Here is an 18820-nt window from a genome sequence, read left to right as displayed (position 1 = left end):
GGGTGATGAGACACTGGAACAGGTTGCCCAGAGAAGCTGTGGCTGCCCGCTCCCTGGCAGTGTTTAAGGCCAGGCTGGACAGGGCTTTGAGCAACCTGGTCTAGTGGAAGGTGGCCCTGCCCATGGCAGGGGGGTTGGAACTAGATGATCTCTAAGGTCCCTTCCAACCCAAACCATTCTGTGATTCTATGAGCTCCTAGACTAGCTCCATTTAGTCACACTCTGCTAGGAGGTTTAAAACAGCTCCTATGAAAAGGAATGAGCATGTCCTTCTCTTGGAGAGGACAACCGTACTGCTCTCCACAGTGTTGCTCAGCCTGGAGCAGCTGCTGCTGTGAGCTGCTGCTGAGCTTCTCTCTCCATGATGCAGCCCCAACACCTGGTACCCAACGCCCATCGGCTCACAATTCCTGAAAGGGTTACCCTTCTCCCCCTCACCCTGGTAGCCCTTTGCATTTATCTACACCGAGTTTCACCTGGACTTTGTTGCCCAGTCAGTCATTCATAAGGAGGACTCACCTGTACAGTCTTTCTATAGTTCTTTACAACCTCTCCCCATGCTTACTGCCATAAATAACTTTGTGCCATCAGCAGACTTCCTCAGCTAAGTGCTCAGCCCTTTTTCCAGGTCATTTATAACAACGTTGAGCTGCACACGTACCAGCATGGACTCTGGGACACCACTTGTGATCTCCACGCTCCTGCAAGACCCAGCGAGGACCTCTACCCTCTGTGCCTTATCCCTGAACTCATTACTTCGCCTTATTTATCCTACAACTAATGGCTTTAGAAAGTGCCTTAATTCTATTAGATTCTCTAGCTTTTTGCATGGGTGCCTCTGCAGCCTTACACATGGTCTTCTAATATTATTTTGGGGTGTATAATTGTATTGAACCACTCTTTGGTACTCTATAACAAAGTGGGGCAGGGAGAGAGGAAACTCCTGGCTATGTGGCGTTTTGAGCAATCAGCAGCCTATGTGGTATTTCTGCTTTTGTTGATTTTTACTTGAGGAAATCAAATGTTGGCTGGTATTCTGCAAAAGTGCAACAAAATGTGACTATTTGCTGTTAGTGTGACTGCACTGGATCCAGACTATCCAAAACCAGTGCCACATTTCATTTGGTGGGGGAAAAGCACAGTATCTATCTATATTCACTGACCCTTCAAATTCACAGGGAGTTTGGTTGGGTTTTTTCAGCTTTGATAAAAAACAATGCAGCGCATAAGCCTCTTTGAGTCATCCTCTTTGCTATAAGAACAACCATAAACAGCTGATTTCTGAGGCAGATGTATTTATAGGCTTGGGATAGAATATAGATTTTTAAAATGCCACTTATCTGCTTCAAAGAGATTGACTTACATTTTTAATCTGTATAAAATTAATCCAGCTAATTAATGAAAATGGCTACAGAGTAAAATGAATTAAAGTTTCAGCAAATCATTAAGCATTGATATGGCTGCATGCTCTGATTTGGTAATGAGTCATGACAGCATGAACATTATCTAACTATATTTGCACCCAGGTACTGTAAGAACTTGTGGGCAATGAGATGATGCCATGTGGGAGCTTTGCTCTGGAGGAGATTCTTGCTTAGCATGAGGAGAGCACTGTTATCTAGGAAGGAGCTGTGACCCTTCTAGCAGAGGGAAGATCTGGGACGTCAGGTCCTGTTTTCCATCCTTGCACAATCCCCGTATGAGTCAGCCTTTCAAATGAGCATTGCTGTGCGATTCCCCAAGAAGCCTATGCAACCAGGGCCCAGGTCATCAGGGGAGTTGTGCTGAAATTCCACTGAAATAAATGGGTAAGGAAAGTGAGTAGGAGCTGGGGCATGAAATCTCTTTACCTTCTTCGAGAAATCTGCTCGCTCTTCAGGCAGTCAGCAGCTCCCTAACATGGAGGTACCACTACACTCTCACAACAGCAGCGGATATCTCCTGCTGCAGCCATTTTACAAATCCCTTCCCCTCCCTGAGTAAATGTTTGCAGGATCAAAAACAAACTGCATGAGAAATGAGGAACTGTTCCCTTACAAAGCAGAAATCACGTCTCACATGGAGATTTATCATGCGGAAGAATCACATTTTCTTCTCCTAGGGAGGCATAGTGCACCTTGACTCTTATAATATACCTCTGTCAGAAGTGGTACAGAAGAAGCTGGCAGGTGCAAAGGCACTTGCTCAGTCTGAAGGAAACACCGAGCCCTGCGTATTCCCTCGGAGGCAGAAAATGCTCCCAAGGATAATGCACAAGAAGACCCAGTGTTGTTCTTGAGGTCGGGAGAAAGTCCTGGGCTAGTTGACGCGCTGTGCATCGGTCACGCCACATCTGTTTTGCCCGTGGCTTGCTCAGCTGGTGAGCTCTTTGGGACAGGCTCTGTGTGTGGTGTTTAGCCCACCTGGGCCTCTTGGTGTTGCTATAATGCTGGCAATGCATAGGGGCTGGATGTAATGCTAGCAACCCGTTGAGTGGGAATACAGTCCCATTTATAATCTACATAAGAAACCTTAAGGAGCCCAGTGCTGCTGTCCTTGCTCTGACGTGTCCACAGGCTGGTAACCAGCTGTAACCATGTGAATATCTGCTCTCTCCACTGAAAAAGGGCAATTTTCTGTCTCTTTAATGTGCTGCTAAGATCAATGAGGAAATGTTGACAATGAAGCATTCTCCTGGGAGCACTAGGTGGTAAAAACTGGAAGTTGATTTCCTATCTGCAAGGCTTTGCGTGCTTGTGGGGTATATATTCCACTCAAGTATTACCTGTTTTCTTAAATGTTTTCACCTTATCTGACAGAGGACACAAAAACACACTAAGAGAACAGGCAGAAACTGCAACCTGATTTCTCAACATAGGTAATCAAATCTCTTTCTTGTCCCATGCTTTTGCCTATTAACATATTGGAGTGGGTGATTCTTTTCTCTATTACATATAAGCATATTGTATATTTTGCTAAGATAACTTAGACCATACTGCGACTCTCGTAATGACAGCGTGACATGACATACAGGTAATCCAACAGGTTAAACTGAATGCAGAGGCTTTAAAAACCTCTTTTCCCTTCCCTCCCTCCTTTCCACTCCATCAGTTGTAGATCCCAGCCTACATGCCTTGCTAAAACAGCCTGATTGAACCGACATCCTCACTAATGAGCGTTTCTCATCCACGGCTTTCAAGGGGAGCCGCTGGAACCTGATGAGCGATTGCCTCTTCATTGCAAAAGGTCAGGAAAGGAGGGGCCTTCTCCCAGAAATCATTCTCTGTCTTGCTACTGCTTCTTTCACTTCTTCTTCCAAGTAGATTTGGTTCTCAAATCCAGCTGATTCCTAGGAATAGGTGGCTCTTAATTTTTTTTTTTCATTATTCTGAAATAGTGCTTTATGAACAACTTCTAAGGGCATAGGAGACTAATGTAAAAAGTACCAGAGTCTACAATCTCATCATCTTCCTCGCCCCCCAAGTGGAATAAAATATCTTCTGACTCAGAATATTTTGGCATCACAAAGTTTCATTCCACATGCCCAGGGACCAGCCACGCCGAGTCACAGACACCTGTGTTAGGGGTAACTACTGCTAACATACTTTTGACTCAAGGAAGGAGCAAAGCAAGAGAGGGATTGGAAAATCTCACTGCAGACTTCCCCTTCCTGCATGGTGCCTAATACAAAGGGAGGTTGCTAAAGCAACAGTTTCTCCTAGCTGACTAGAACTAGTCATGCACATGGGCTTCATGCTGAATCAGTATCAGCACTATCAGAAAAATATGGAAAAAGCTCCTTCCTCTACTTACGTAGCTTTGACTGCTCAGCCAGCACCTCTGGGAGCAGTGGTTCTGAATTTACTCGGTCCTGGTCTCTGACATTTCATGCAGCTATCCAGACCCCTGGGGAGAGCTTCTCCACAGCTCCACTGGAACCATTCATGCAAATCACCCTCTTAAGAACTATAAAGTAATACGATATTTAGCATCAACCCACTCAGCCCCCACCGAAATAACTTCAGGCTGAGGTCTTCAGTGGCTTGAATGATGCTGTGCTGTTGCCATGGCAGCACATCACTCTGCAGGGTGCTGGGGTCAGGAGCAATGGGGCGGGCGCTTCTCACTGCTGCACCTCGCAGCAGCAGCCGTACCTGCAGGGCCTCTGCGGCTCCATGTCCTGGTGGGGTGGCAAAAAAAAGCCATTCTCCCCACCTTGCGGTCCAGAAAAAAGAGGAAAATGCCTGCTTCTGCCAAAAACCTGGTTGTGCAATCTGAGTTGCCTTGAAGTGCCAGGAATAGCTGGTGCATGCTAGCAGTACATCTGTTTGCTTTGGGTCTGAGGGCAGAAGGGAAGATGACGGGAACACTCCACAGCAAGGGAAGCCCTGTTGCGGGTGATCTACTTTAGCAGCCAGGTAGAAACACGCAGGTATGGTGAGATGCCCCACAGGCCAGTGTTCCCAGCTGGCTTCTGCCTTTATTTCTATCAGCATATCAGCCAGCTAACCTCAGAGTTCAAAGCTGTTGCCCTGTGGCAGAGGAGAACAGCGTGTCCTAAACAACCTACAGAAGGACACAGACCTTCTGGGTGAGATATGCAGGTAAAGGGCTGAATATCAGTGAGGAGGATTATTTTTATTTGACTATTTAATTCAAGGTTTATTTGTTCCCTGTGTTGATACTGATGCAGATTCATTCCAGTTCAGAAGCCGTCACGTAGGGAGAAAGGAAATAACACAATCTGGCTCCCCTCTTTTGGCATCTGAACAACACAGTTCCTCAGGAGCACTCAAGAGGCCAGCAGCATGTAAATACTTTCCCTCATGGTGACACAGACAGAACTTTCTGGTAGTAGAGAACCCCCTTCCTCCCTTTGACTAGTCACAGCTGCACGTACCTTTGGTGTAACATCATGGTTATGCAATGCTGACTCTCCCATTTTGCTCTTATTCTGCCTCTCTCATATTTGCGCAAACAGAAGCCGAGACGGAGCATGGCAACAGCCTCCGAGAGCCCAGCCATTTCTCAACCCTCCTCTTCTGAGCCTGCACCACTCCCACCGGCATCAGAGGTGAGCTGGGAGCACCAACCACCACTGGATCGCAGCCCAGGCGGGCACAGTTTTCTCCAGTCTCTGTCCAGAAGGAACCTGGTAGGGCACGAACGCGCTGGCTGCCCAGTGCATTCGTCCACCTAAATGATGCAGACTCTACTGGGATGCGTGCTAGTATTTACAAGTAGATCTAGGCTCGCTGCATCTCTGGGCCCCCCTCCTTTCTAGGTCACCGTGACTTCCGCAATCATCCCGCTCACCAGGACTAATGGAGAACAGATGTACTCTCGAGGGAGAGAGTGCGAACCAGAACCCTCATCTCTGAAACGCTTCCCAGGAAGAACCATCTCCTCACCATCACGTATCCCAGAGTACCTAAGGAGAAGACAGAGCAGGAAATTAAGCAGAAAAGTGAGATCCTAGCACTTTTGCTACTTTACCCCTATAAGGTCCTCAAGCAGGATTTATGATCACACTGTCTTCAGAGGAAAACAGTGTTGTGCTAACAGGTAAGCAGGAAACAACCACATTGATACAGATCTGCAATGCTTTAATTAAAGCACAGGTAAACAGCAAAGAGCAGCAGACCTCTCCAGTGTTTCACAAGCCTCATCTGAGTCATTACTGTTTGCCTTGTTGGTTGCAAGGTGTCCAGGACTGCTCTCCACGCTAGCTCATAGGGCCTGGAGCACAACGGGACAAGCTGAACCTGGCTGTCAGGCAGAGCTGTGTACTGGTGCTTGTCCACAACAACTGAGGGATCCAAGTGCACGGCAGCAATGAAAACAAGCAGCCTGCCAACCTGTGACTGAACCATGTCAGGGCAGGAAGAAGAGATATTTCATTCCAGACTGAAGACTAAAACGTATCAAAAAGAGAAATGAGTCTCTGAAAGCATGATCCAGGCAGATTCCCCCAGTGTGGTAGGAAAGACCTATGTTCCTGATTTACCAATTTCGGCAGGGAATGTATCCAGAATGTAAAACATGGGTGATCATAAGCAGAATTAAACAGTGGGGGGTTCTGGCAGCACAGTACCATCCATGCTGGACAGTGTGGGATCATCCCTGTGACCCTGACAACAAAGCAAGAGCAGGAAGTGGTGTGGTCCTGCTGGCCATGGCTGTGATTGGCAACAAAAACACAGAAGCCTTTTTAACATTGCAAAGACAGAAATTAAATCCTTCTCCTCTTACGCAATGCTTGCCCTTCCTCAGCAGGGATCAAATCAACATAGGACCATGCAAAGTCAATGGCTTATTTCAAGGGGTTTTGAATTGGGCTTTGTAGGCAAAAAGGCATCAGCCTTGTTTCAAGCTCCATGAAGACACATTGGTATTTCCATTCCACATCTATTCCTAGGACAGAAATGTGACTCTGTTCCTCTTCAATCCTGTTTAAATGTTATACTATTTGAAAATAAAGTCTGTCAGGAAAAAAGAATCAAGTCTAGGGTTGGAATTATCCCTGGTGAAGATTGGGGATCCCACTTGTTATTGAATGAGAATCACCTTGAAGGAAGTTAAGAACAACCTTGTAGTATTAATGCTGTATTTCCCCATCCTTTCTTCTGGTTTGTGTTGGTACCTTAGCCTTACTTCTGTGGTGGTGGTTTAAGCACACAAACATGTGCATATGCATACACATGCAAGCATGTCACTATAATACAGCTACCAAACCATATAAAGAGCGTTAACAGGTAGCTGCATGCCTTTCTGGAGGACATTAACAGCAGTAGAAAGAGAACTTTCACATAATTTCTGGAGAAATGCTGCAGTTGTAGGCCAATTTACACAACTGATTTACTTCAACAGAGTTGCTTTCTGCCTTTAATCAGCTCAACAGTTTATCTTTGCTGTCATGATCGGTTGAGCTTTCTCTAAACCATTATGGATTAGCATTCTGCTATAACACGTTAAAAGCTTAGCTTTGTTTATTTTTGTCAAGAATTGGGGAGGGATATCAGGTTCAAATGTTCAGGCAGCAGTTTATGAATGGTTATTTTTCTGACACAGCAATCAATATATGCAGGTACCGAATGCAAGGCACAGCTGAACGCTTCCAGAGACAGTACTGGTGGTTGGAATGAAAGTATTTGTGAATTCATTAAAAAAAAAAAAAAAAGAAAAAGAAAAACAAAGAAGGGACTTCATAAATTTGCATAATTATTTTAATCTGTAAATACAAAATTTAATCCAGCATTCAAACAGTTCATCACACCCACCAGCTTTGTATGGAAGACCAAAGAGTAAATGGTCTGAAAACTTAATTAATAAAGCTGGTTGAGGATTATACTAAGTTTGCATTGTTGTTGCAATCTGGAGACAGAAATCCTGCCAAAAGCAATCTGTCATTCAACTGCAGGAAGATAGTACACCATAATGCACATAAAAAGCCAACCAAACGGAACCTCAGCCACACCGCTTACAAAGAGGTGTTCAGATAATATTAACCAGCTGTTCAGTGAATTTTCACAGGGGATTCATCAACTATGAAAGTGGATGACCTATTAGGAGACTACAGTATGAATCCAGGCCCAAATTTCTACTATAAATTGAGGAACACAATATACTCTTTTAAACCAAATCCAACAATTAGCACACTTCTTTGACCTTTGTGTAATCTAAATGATTCGCAGATGCCAGCCTGGAATGGAGTGAGAGGTTATGTTCCTGAGCACTGTCAATAATCCTCTGTGCAGCTGAACACTGTTCCAAGGAAACACTAATTTTCTGTGATCAGTCGTGCTGGCGACCCCATGACCTCACAACTTTCATATCTAAAATGAAGCAAGTAGGCACTTTCACATTCCTAAGAGCAACACAGACACCAGAGAAGTTAAAAAAAAAAAAAAAAGTGTCTAGTGGTGCTAGAAAAAAATAAAAACATAAACCTGGGAAAGTAATTCAGAAAAGAGGAGAAAAAAACCCCACTTTTTTGCAATAAGTGTGCTGTTTGTTTTGCTTTCTTATTGGGAGGGATCTTTATTCTGCACATTGCAGTGAATGGCCATTCGCTATTAATTTATCTTCTTTCTGACAGCAAATGGAGCACCATTCCAGAGTTTCAACATTCCCTTGATGCTGCTCTGGTTAATGCTTGTGTGCTATTTAAACAAAGCGTATTCCAACCAAATCTGACTATATATGGAATTCCCCGACAAGTAAAAATTTGGATGCCCAAGAACCATGAAAACAGAATACACACAGAGACCACTTCAAAATGCACAAACTCAACGTGTACTAAAACAGGCTTTTGGTGGCAAAGGTCAGGTATCCAGTGTGGCCGACCATCTCCCTGAGTGGCACACCGCTTTTGAACTGCACAGTTCCTTGCTGCAGATTAGCGCTCAGGCTACCTTGGTTTGATGGGTCGCTGCTATCAAAGCCAGTGCTAGAATTAGCCTCGGCTGCTTTTCCAAGGTCAGGGATTTGCAAGCTAATTGTCCTTACATTGTACACTCGGAGCAGAATTTCCAAGGTGTTAATCTCTGTAAAACCATATTCTTCCATCGCTAGGCAGGTTCTTTGGACTTGTTCAATGCAAGGGGAGAACGAGCAGATGCGGCCACCTGCAAAATGAGACAGGTAGTGGAAAAGAGAGCAGAAACCAAAACAAAGCACTTTTAATCTTTTTTCAAATTCTCACAGATGCACATAGAATTACTATCATACGGACAGAGTGAAAACATTCTTCAAGAAAATCTTCAGGAGGCAACTATGCAGCTTTAAAGTGTCAGCACAAAATCAAACATGGATGACTCTACAAGGTCCAGTGTTGCCCATCACATTTGTTCATGATAAAACCATTACAGCAACAACTCTTTTGGAATCACTATCCACTATTCCGGATCGAGACACCAAACTGAAGTTGGCACCTACACAAAGCCAGAAGTCATTCTCCACACACTGTACAGAGTTGCCTTCATTAGAATATAAGCGTGCGTGCACACACACTCTGACAAAAGCGGCTGTGTTTATTTGAGAACGATGGTATGCGTGTACAGAATAAAGTAATCTCTCCAGGCCATAGATGGAGTGCTGTTAAGGCTTTACCCTTTTAGTCAAGCTGACTAGCATGTCTCCTGAGCATTAAAGTTTACTGGGTATGACATCGGGCAGGTGTACAGCAAATGCTTCAAAACTCTAGGATAGGACTTCTAAATGATAAACTAACACTTGTCTCCTCGTCTGTGCACAATTCAGATTTTTTATTCTAAATACAGAGCATTAATAGGCCCCCTACAACTTTCTGCATGCTACAGTTACCTTAAAAGCTGAGAACAGAATGATTCAGGTTTACTCTGAAAAGCCACAGTCAAATCAGATCAAAGAATTGTAAGGACACTGTCTGCCATAAAGCCAGGGCATGTACTTTCACCCAGGACACAGTGTCCCACAAGGCAACTGCCCTTCCTGAAAAGCTTTTGTGCTGGGGGAAGGAACACTGGGCAATGCAGCTTCAGCTATTGTTTTACTTATTACAATTACATGAAAACGCTTGCTGACCTGATTTGCATTCCTTCCCAGCTCTCTCCCAGGCTCATCCAGTCAAGCCTTCCAATACCAGTTGTCTAAGTAGTTAAAGTGAGAGCAAAGCATCCTGCTAAAAATAGAGGCTATGCTGGGACTACGTGAAGCCTGCTTTATCTCAAACTCCCCTTTTTTTTTCCTTTTTCGTTTCTAAAGTCACATCTCTAAAAAAAGAAAGCGTCAGGCCTGCAAGCGTCACTGTAGCACTCTAGTTACTGTGCAGCAACTATGTGCTGGGTACTGACTGGGGAAGAACACTTTCCATGACCGTTAATCTACCATACACTAAGTAGGATTTAATTTTAGTCCTGAAATAAAGTCTCCACAGCCAGGGGTTCTTATGCATCTTCAGAACAAAGTACCCTGGACAAGTAATTCCCTGGAGTGACAATTAAAAAACAAATCTAATAATCACCTGCAAAATTAATGCTGGTATGTGTCATTATTAATCAACTCTGTTGATGCCGATTTAATTGCACACCCAGTCCACTAGCTCCCATGAAATTAGATTTATATGTTCATCAGGACGGCCAGGGCTACCCAAATGAGTCTGAACCAGACAGCTAATCTCTTCTGGCCAAAGCAGTACACACTTCTACCATGTCTGTAGATGTAATAGAGAAAAGCTCAGAAGGAATTTCTGTTACATAATTAGAAAGTTACTATGATGCACATATGTTATAAAGAAAGATGTTATATTCTTACTGTGTAGGGAATTGAACAAATGTCTAACTTAGTTAAATGTCAGTTCACAATAACTCTTTGTCTGCAAAGCAAGAATTTGCAGAGAGACCAGAGACTTACTACTATTTCATTCAGGCTTTTTGGTTTTGGTGTTTTATGTTGCAATAAAAAAGGGAAATATATTTACATTTACAGTAAGTCTGTTCTTATTTATTCTGACTACAAGGGTTTCAAGATATGTTTAGGCTTTCGAATTCACATGCTCTAGTTTTACAGTCAGAAACTAAGAAGCCTGCACACAGCTGTTGCCATACAAGCTGCAGAGCCGCCTACGGTTCTTGTCAAGCCTTCAATTAAAGGCAGAGCACCCTTCATTTTGCCTCGGGATGGTCAGCTGAGCACAGCACGTCAACACCAAACTTGGTGATGACTTATCAGACTGCCTCCTTGCAAAATGGACTGCTTGGGGAAGTAGGGTCACAGAAAATAGGCATTCAAGCTGCTCGGTAGGGAAGAAAACTCTTGCTTGCATTAGCTAATATCCAGAAGGGAAGTGCAAAAAATAACGCTACTTTACTTACTGCCCTGCTGGAAGCTTCTCAGATATGAAGAGTGAGAAAACAGCATAACAGCTGGTATTCCATATAACTGAGAGCATCCAGTGGTTTTTAGTAGTTCTGCCAGTTTCATGCTTTCCCTTTCATACCTGTTGTTATGGTTATTATTATACAGCCCTCCCAAATATATGTACCTACAAATAGCTTAGAAGCAAACCCACTAAGCATCTGTCTTCATGGATCCTAACAAGTGGGAAAGGGGTCTCCTCTGCTTTTTCCTGTACACGCCATTGGGTAGCCTGGATTTGACTTGCAGGCTGGACTTGTTTGTTTAAGTAGATATTAAGAGAAGGCTGGAAAGCTACAATTAGCAGAAAGTTGGAAGGCAAAAATGAAACTGCAGTTCCAGACTGCAAGAGGCTGTCTAAAATAGAAAGATTTGGGAAGCTTCAATTGCCATGGTGTGTTTAGACCAGCAAAAAATGTGGACTCTGAGCAACAGAAAACCAGCACTCAGATGGACAGGCTCATCTGTTCTAGGAGCAGAGATGCTGTCATCTTCAACAGACCAGATGCTTCTGAATTCTCCACACCGTGGGCTGCCCTCTGTACCCTCACAGGATTACCAGCCAGGCAACACCCTTTCTGTCACAATCACCAAACAGATATAAATCTAGATTTCAGCATTCACAATTCTCAAATTCTCCAAGAGCCCTCTTGTCCTTTAGACATCAAGAGGCATTTAGGGCTTAAAGAACTTGAATATGCATTGCTTTGTCTTGCCATGCCAAGGATTCCTTAGTGAATGAAGAAAAGAAACGTACTCCCTCCCTCTCTGCTTGCTGGGGCACACTGCTCTGTCTGTGGATCTCAAAGGCAAGGACTAGACTAGAGAGCAGTGAAAACAATGGAACAGAAACTTTTTAGTACAAACTGAGTTTATGTTCTTTCAGAGTTCTCCTTTTAGGAAAGCTACCATTCCTAAATTTGGTTAATGAGATCTGTGTGTCATCATAAATTGATATAGTAATTATCTGAGATTAATCCTGTTCACATTGGGAAGCTGTGTGAGCTTTTTGATCTGAAGAGCTGTCTAAAAATGTGTTTATTCATGTATAATGCATCTGACAAGTGCTACAGTTGAGAAAGAGAGAATAATGAGACTGTATGAAAGACTTAAATTTTTTCCTACCTTCAATTTTACAGGGAGTGAGTTAGTTTGAAACATTTAACGGAGAGGTTAAATCTCCCGAACCCGTAGGCTAGAACAAGCCCACACAGTCCTGGCAGTCATTGTAATCAGCAATAGGGTCGAGAGGATATGAAAACTGAAGTACAATTCAGACTGGAATGATTAGAGAAGAGAGCTTAAGGGAAGGGGGAAATAAAAGATAAGATTTGCATTCACATAGCACTGTACATTTTAACAGACAGTATCTAATTAGTCATCAAGGGACACTCCCTTGCACCTTTACAAGAGGTCAGTGTCTTGAAAGGTACTCCTCCTTCAAGAGCAGTCCCTGGTACATTCCTGTGCAACTCCAACAAACAATTTTGTTTCTGGTTTGTCTGACCAAGGACTAACACCTCTACCAGTTCTATTTAGCTAATACCTGCATTAGGTTTTGAGTATGGAAAATCTGGCAGTGCTACCCAATTGCCAAGAACTCCAGTGCACGCTTATGATACAGAAAATGTGTCCAAGTTATATGCTTTCACTTCTGTAGGTTATAGTATGTGTCACAAGTGCTCTAACAGGTTTTTTCATCATTCCAGTATTATTCAGAAGATGCAAAAAGAACATATGTAGTGCAGCACCAATAAGTTCCAGGGAAAAGGGCCTGTAATTTTAGAAATGATTCTGTGATGTAAAGAATACAACACAGCATTTTTATCTCTGGTAAAAGAACACAGCTCTGGGTTTTGGGACTTCAGTGCACTGTCGTAACTGGAGGATTACGTTACAAAGACCTCATGGAAGAACAAAATCACACAGGCGTTTTCATTATGTAGGGGCGAGGCAGGAGAGTCACTGAGCAGCATCACTGTGGCATTTACTCTGTGCTAGTAGGACACTAAAAATATTGCCTCTGTAAAAGGGGACAGAACGTCCTTTAAGTGAGTGTGCTCGTGGGCGATTTGATGCAGCTTCCCTGACAAGTGAAATTAGAGGATTCGGCTGTTGGAAGACATTAAAGGATGTTTCTTGATTCAGAAAAGAAAATTTTCTCCAAATCACTTGCCAGCTCATTAATAGGAGCTTGATGTGATTTTCTGCAAATGTGACCTTAACGTCTACGTTTGTAGGTGCATCCTTCAAAAAGGAATCTATTCCTGCTCACTATTACTGGCTGGCAAAAGCATGCAACAAAGAAATTAAAAAATCAGTTGGGTCCAAATTGGGGAAGAAACCCTAACAACTTCCTTTAAGGATCCTTTCATCCCAAACTACTTCCTACAAACTGTGTAAAGGCCAACAGCTTTGGCCGGCATTCCAGAGCATGGATTACCATGCAGGAATCCTTCTGCTTGACTCTTGACATGTGAGAGAATCACTTTTACTTCAGCCAAGGCCCATCATGTGCACCTGACCTATCAAGCCCCGACAGACTGGAGCTACGTTAATGCCCTCCAATGAGATATAACTACTGGGGCTGGCTCAGCAAACAGCCGCTGTTTGATGAAGCTGCTTTGGGGGTTAGCACCCGGTCCTAGATCCTAGCAGGGCAGCTTTGCACTAGACCAGATGGCCCCTCAATGTTGAGAGGATGCACTTCAATTTAAAGTTATTTTGTGGATCTTTAACCTCACCTTGAGTTAACTCTCCTTCAAATCAAAGCAGGTACTACACCAGCAAAGGCTGGTGCTGACATTTTAGCAAGCACTTATTACTTCATCCATGTATTCCAAAACAATCTCCTGGGAACATGAGAAGCGTTGATACCGACTTGAGTGCCACCTGCCTGGGTGGAGGACAACAGCATGCTAGACCGTCAGGCTCCAGGTCCTGCCCTAACACCTTCTCTGTGTGTTCTTGAGGTAGCCCGAGCCCAAACAACATCAGCCTTGATGTCACTGCCCTCTTCTCAGTGTGATTCAACCTGGGGTTCTCCCTGCCCAGATACGACAGGGGTGAGACTTGTGACCAGGGATTTCAGCTGCTATTCAAAGCTACACCTGGGTGGTTTAAAAACGGGACCATGAATAACCTCTGGGGCTCAAGAAAAATAGCCAGTGAGACTTTCTACATGGACATGGTATTCCCTGAAAGCTCAGGGGAGGAGGGAGGCAAGCCCAAATGAAAACTGAAACTAGCTAAACCAGGCAATGCCTTACCTGCACTACAGGCTACTGGGAGGATGAGGAATTATTTATTCTCTTATACATCATCTGTAATAACCAAACCTGGCAGGTTAGGACAACAATCAATGGCTATGCTAAGGGGAAAAAAATGCAAACAAGACCTGTTTTAAGTCTACTGTGTACAAACAAAACAAATATAAGACTTTGGAAATGAAAACTAACTACTATGACAAAGAGCAGAGTACTGCTGAAGGGCTTCTGTGATGGCAGGAAATGCAGAGGCCCAAAGAGGGAGATGTTCAGAGGGAACTTGCCCTGCAGAGTTTTGGGGGGAGACCTGACAGCACCATGTTACCTGATTCAGGTGATATCTCAAGGATCACAATTTGACCAACTCATAATTTAGGGGCTTTATGTCACTCAAGAGGGAGTAACAAGTCTGAATCTAAGAGTAAAATCTTTAAAAGAAAGAAGGGAAATAAAAGCGGGGTGGTTTTAATAATTTTGTGACTCAGACTGTTAATTTAAACACCTCCGAGGACAGATTTATAATGCAAGAGGCCAATCCAACCTAATACATGGCTGTATTTTTCCATCTCCCTACCTGAAAATTTAAAATCTGTATGAAAATTATTGTACAAATGGGTTTCTGCCTCATCTTCCACAGCCTTGGAAGAAATAGACAATATTTATAAGAGTAGAGTAGGTGGGTACAGAATTATATTCAAAACACTACAGTATTCAGCTGTGAGATGACTGTGAGTCAAAAGTTTCAGGGCATTTAAGAACTGTGGAATATTGAGGATATTTTTGCTACCTCACAATTTTTTCATTTTCTTTGGTTTTTAAAATTTAGCCTGAAGGGGTTAACAGGAATTTTGCGAAACCCACCAAGGTCAGGTATTGGGAACAGCAGCTACGACTATAGAAAAGCATTAATCAGCAGATGCTGCAAAAGAAAAACAGTGCAGATCTGGAAATGAAAGCAAGTTCTGCAGTGCAGCAGTGCCCGAGAGATATTACAAGCAGCATTTCTGCTGAAAGTGTGACTTGTAAAATCAGCACAGAGGGATGCAGCTGAGATGCAAGCTTGAACGTCAGCAGAGCACATCAGAGAACAAGAACCTTCTAGTCACAAACCTACTGTGCCATTTTATTCTTTTAGCTCTTCAGAGGTTGGCAGTGCTTTAAGTAGGAGGCCAAGCTACTGTAAGTAGTGTATTTACAGCATACTGCAAGGCATAATGTGAGTGATAAATGTACTCTGTAAAGAGGATCATTAACACTCAGCCTACTAGGAGCTGCAACTATTCAGGATCTTGAGCTTAAGTAGGAGAGAAAACACTGATTTGATAAGGTTTTGTTAAGGTTAAGAACTCTCTCTTACAAGCTGTCTCAGCTCAACACTCTATAATGAATACTGTGGTTTTAAAAAGGAGGCTAGATGATGCTGTATATTGCTTAGCTCCGATTCCATTCAAAGTACCTTAAGACTTTAGGGAATAAATTACCACTATCGGGCAGCTGCGATTTCTGCATGGCACATCACAATAAAACCCACAGTGTGAATGGTTCAAATGTGACCCTGTCCAGATGTGAGAGAGAGGGTGTGGAGGGAGGAGTGGAACGACTCATTTTCTCCAATGATGCTTTATCACTATACTAACTCTTGGAAAGGCGGTGAACAACAGCCGTATGTGCACAAACTGTTCTTACTGCAGAAGAGCTTTAACTATTTGAAAACAAAACAAAGGAGCACTATAAAATTATCTGCCTGCAGTCACAGGAAAGTAACTGCCTGCAGGAAAGCAGTTACAGATACTCTTCTATCATATTTTAGATTTTACAGCAGTAAAAAAAAAAAAAACCACAACAAAACTACCCACATGATTTGGAATAAAACAGAAATGTGTGTAAGTTTGTACTTATTACTACTGTAATCAATTATATTTTATATGAAAAGCAGCTTTTGTTTATATGCAAAATAGCAAAATTAAAAAAATGCCCCCGGCTCACTCAGGTACTATGAAACGCAGAAGATGAGCCTTAGACCAATACCAGATCTCAGACACTGGTGGCTGTTTGCAGCAAAAACTGCAGCAACTGCATCTTTGCCTTTTGCCTGGTATATAAAGTGCAGGATGTCACTTCACAAACACAAAAATGTGGGATTTTAAAGTATTATTTGTATTGCCTAAGCTGATGTAACCTTGTGGCATAGCACAGAAAAGTACAGCCAGATAGTACAGCCAGTCTGGACTATAATACCTTTTCTAGGATTTCAAATGCTGGAGTGAGACAAGGATTCAAAACTTGGAACTGTTCAAGCAGCTCTGCTTAGTATTCTAAACATGCACCACTTAAATAATTCAAATTGGACTGCGCAATGCAGCGCCTTCTGAGCTGGGAAGTCAGCTGAGTGTTGTGCTCACTAGATTAGATAATTTGAGCATGGGAAGGGCATCGTACAGAGCAGTGGAAATTATTTTTTTCCCAGGACACACTAGAAAGCAGCTACAAATTGAGCTGTAACCCTTGCAGGTACAGAGTGCTAACAAGTCTATTTATTCACTTTTTAAAGAAAGTGTGTGTTACATCGGTATCAGAAGCTTTCTAGAAAATTTTCAGCAGCAGCTGAGGTAGCCTAACATCTGGGTCATTCCTGACTCAGCAAGGTAATGCACAGTTGGTGATCTTTAACAAAAAGCTTAAATCCTGTGATTTCAAGAAGACCTAGCAATTCAGTTAAAGTCAGGCCTGTGATTATGTATTTTAACAAAGTACCGGGCCTTGGCACATAATCAAGTTTTACTAAACTTATGTCCTAGCATGGGCACTGTTCAGCACTCCATGCTTTCTTGATTAGAAAAGTCAGTTTTGCAGATGAAAGTGATCTGGCACAAGTTAGTTCAGATCCACACTAGTATTGTTACACTAGTGTAACATTAATTAGGGGAAAACTTATTCTAGGATAAAAGAATGATTTATTCACTGAAGCTCATTTTTCAATAGGGAAAAGATTTATAATAAACTGACAAAATCCATCCAATACCTCAACAGCAGTTCTCACTTGCTGTCACAATCCCGGAATAACTGGCATAAGCCAGAACAGCCTTTATGTTCCATTCCCACTGCAACCAATGGCAAACTTCTCATTAGCTCCAACAGCAGAGATTTAAGGCAGAAATTGGCAAGTGTATTTAAGTATAACCACAGTTTCTTTAGCATTACTGATGGGGTGCTCTGTTAAATAGGTCCAAATCTGCAATGATTGATGTGAAGTGCATCTGAACACCTTTTATACAAACACCTTTCCACTGAATTGCCAAAGAAATTTGCTTTCAGCATTTATTGTTACCACCGCTTCCCACACACCTCAGATCTAGCAAAATGCACTTGACAAAGGTTTAAAGGGCTTTTTATAAACTGCCCATGCTAATTGTAGCAGCTAGCACAGGCCTGCAGGAAAAAGTTCTTCCCCTTTCAAATCTTCCACTGTAAATTGAAGACCTCTTTTGAAGGTTTTTCAGCCTTAGAAATGCCTAGAGACTTTGACATTTGAGAATAGGGATCACACAATGGAAGTGAGCAGATCTAGTGTATAGCTCAAAGGCAGAAATGTGTGCATGCACAGTACTTCCTGAACAGAAAGAGGTAAGTGCAGTTACCTTCAGCTTTTAACGCTGACTTTGCATGTCCTATGGCTTCCCACGGAGATGGAATATCTAGGAACACTGCATCTGCAATGTTTGAGACACCAAACCCATTTTTGCAGACATCCTGGTTGGTCACGGTGACCAGATGTTCCACCCCGTGCTCTCGAAACTCCTCCCTGGCCTTCTCGGCTCTCTGTTGGTGGAACTCCACTGTGTACAGGTGCCCTGTAGGAGCCACTGTCCTGATGAGAGCATGGGAGAGGGATCCGCTGCCCGTACCTAGAAAAGACAAACAACTCATAAAGTGTCTTTGGACAGTGCTAAACTTTAGAACAAAGGTCTTCTCCATTAGTCCTCCTGCTTGAACACTTACTCAAAAGCCAGATGAACAGAAACCATCGGTTAAACTACTGAAAGAGAACAGTCCTTCCTTCACAAGGTGAGGGGGACTAAATGACCAAGGAAACAGTCTTCCGGGTCCTCAAAGCACTAGTCAAAAATCTGGCAAACTCGGGACCTGTCCTCTCTCCCTGGAGTAGGAAAATAATGGCAAGGGTCAGCTATAGCTCTAACAAGTGCCACAAGAGAACATGAGGAAGTAAACGTGACAGAAAAATATCAGGGACCAGAGAGTTTTTTTCAAAGTGCCGGACTCTTCTAGGGTAAAAAGAGATGAAGGCAAATTTTAACGTATTTTCAAACCCTTGTATTTCATTAAAACAAAGAAGAGATGTTGGCAAGGGTCCGTGCTTGAAAATCTTATTGATATCCATGCAAACAAATGGCCTTCAGGATATGGAGGCCGTTTTGGCCAGGCCTCTTAAGAGACACTGGCCATCCTCAGCTCCCACTGACATTATCCAAAACTAAGGCCTCTGGGCTCCTTGCAGTCACACTGACCAAAGGACCTGCCTCCGCAGGTGACTTACATACGTACACGCCTACACAATCCTAACAAAGTTTAATGAGATCCATCACATACCTGAAATTGTATGCAAGTACAATTACCATGTACAGCCAGGAACTAACTGGTTTTTTTCCTTGTTTTAGCTG

General features: G+C 43.0%; 1 protein-coding gene across 5 annotated transcripts in view; it reads right to left on the bottom strand.

Moving 5' to 3' along the window:
* Window positions 1–18820, bottom strand: part of TRMT61A (tRNA methyltransferase 61A) — a 35673-nt gene that overhangs the window by 5009 nt on the left and 11844 nt on the right. For 2 of the 5 annotated variants that reach the window (XR_012623356.1, XR_012623358.1), the window contains exons 3-5: window positions 17780–18046; window positions 8488–8606; window positions 5296–5410 (exon numbers count right to left, since the gene is read on the bottom strand). Coding sequence is in view for 2 of the 5 variants with exons in the window: in XM_074825213.1 (XP_074681314.1) it covers window positions 8278–8606; window positions 17780–18046 (596 nt within the window). In the remaining 3 variants the exon portion in view is untranslated. Of the gene's footprint in view, window positions 1–1803; window positions 3329–4571; window positions 5411–7187; window positions 8607–17779; window positions 18047–18820 lie in introns of those variants that run through there. The other 3 variants (XR_012623357.1, XM_074825215.1, XM_074825213.1) reach the window with 3 other exon arrangements.

This window comes from Strix aluco, chromosome 4 (assembly GCF_031877795.1).
Source record: "Strix aluco isolate bStrAlu1 chromosome 4, bStrAlu1.hap1, whole genome shotgun sequence".
Classification (NCBI taxonomy): domain Eukaryota; kingdom Metazoa; phylum Chordata; class Aves; order Strigiformes; family Strigidae; genus Strix; species Strix aluco.
This window is presented reverse-complemented; position numbering and strand designations above follow the sequence as displayed.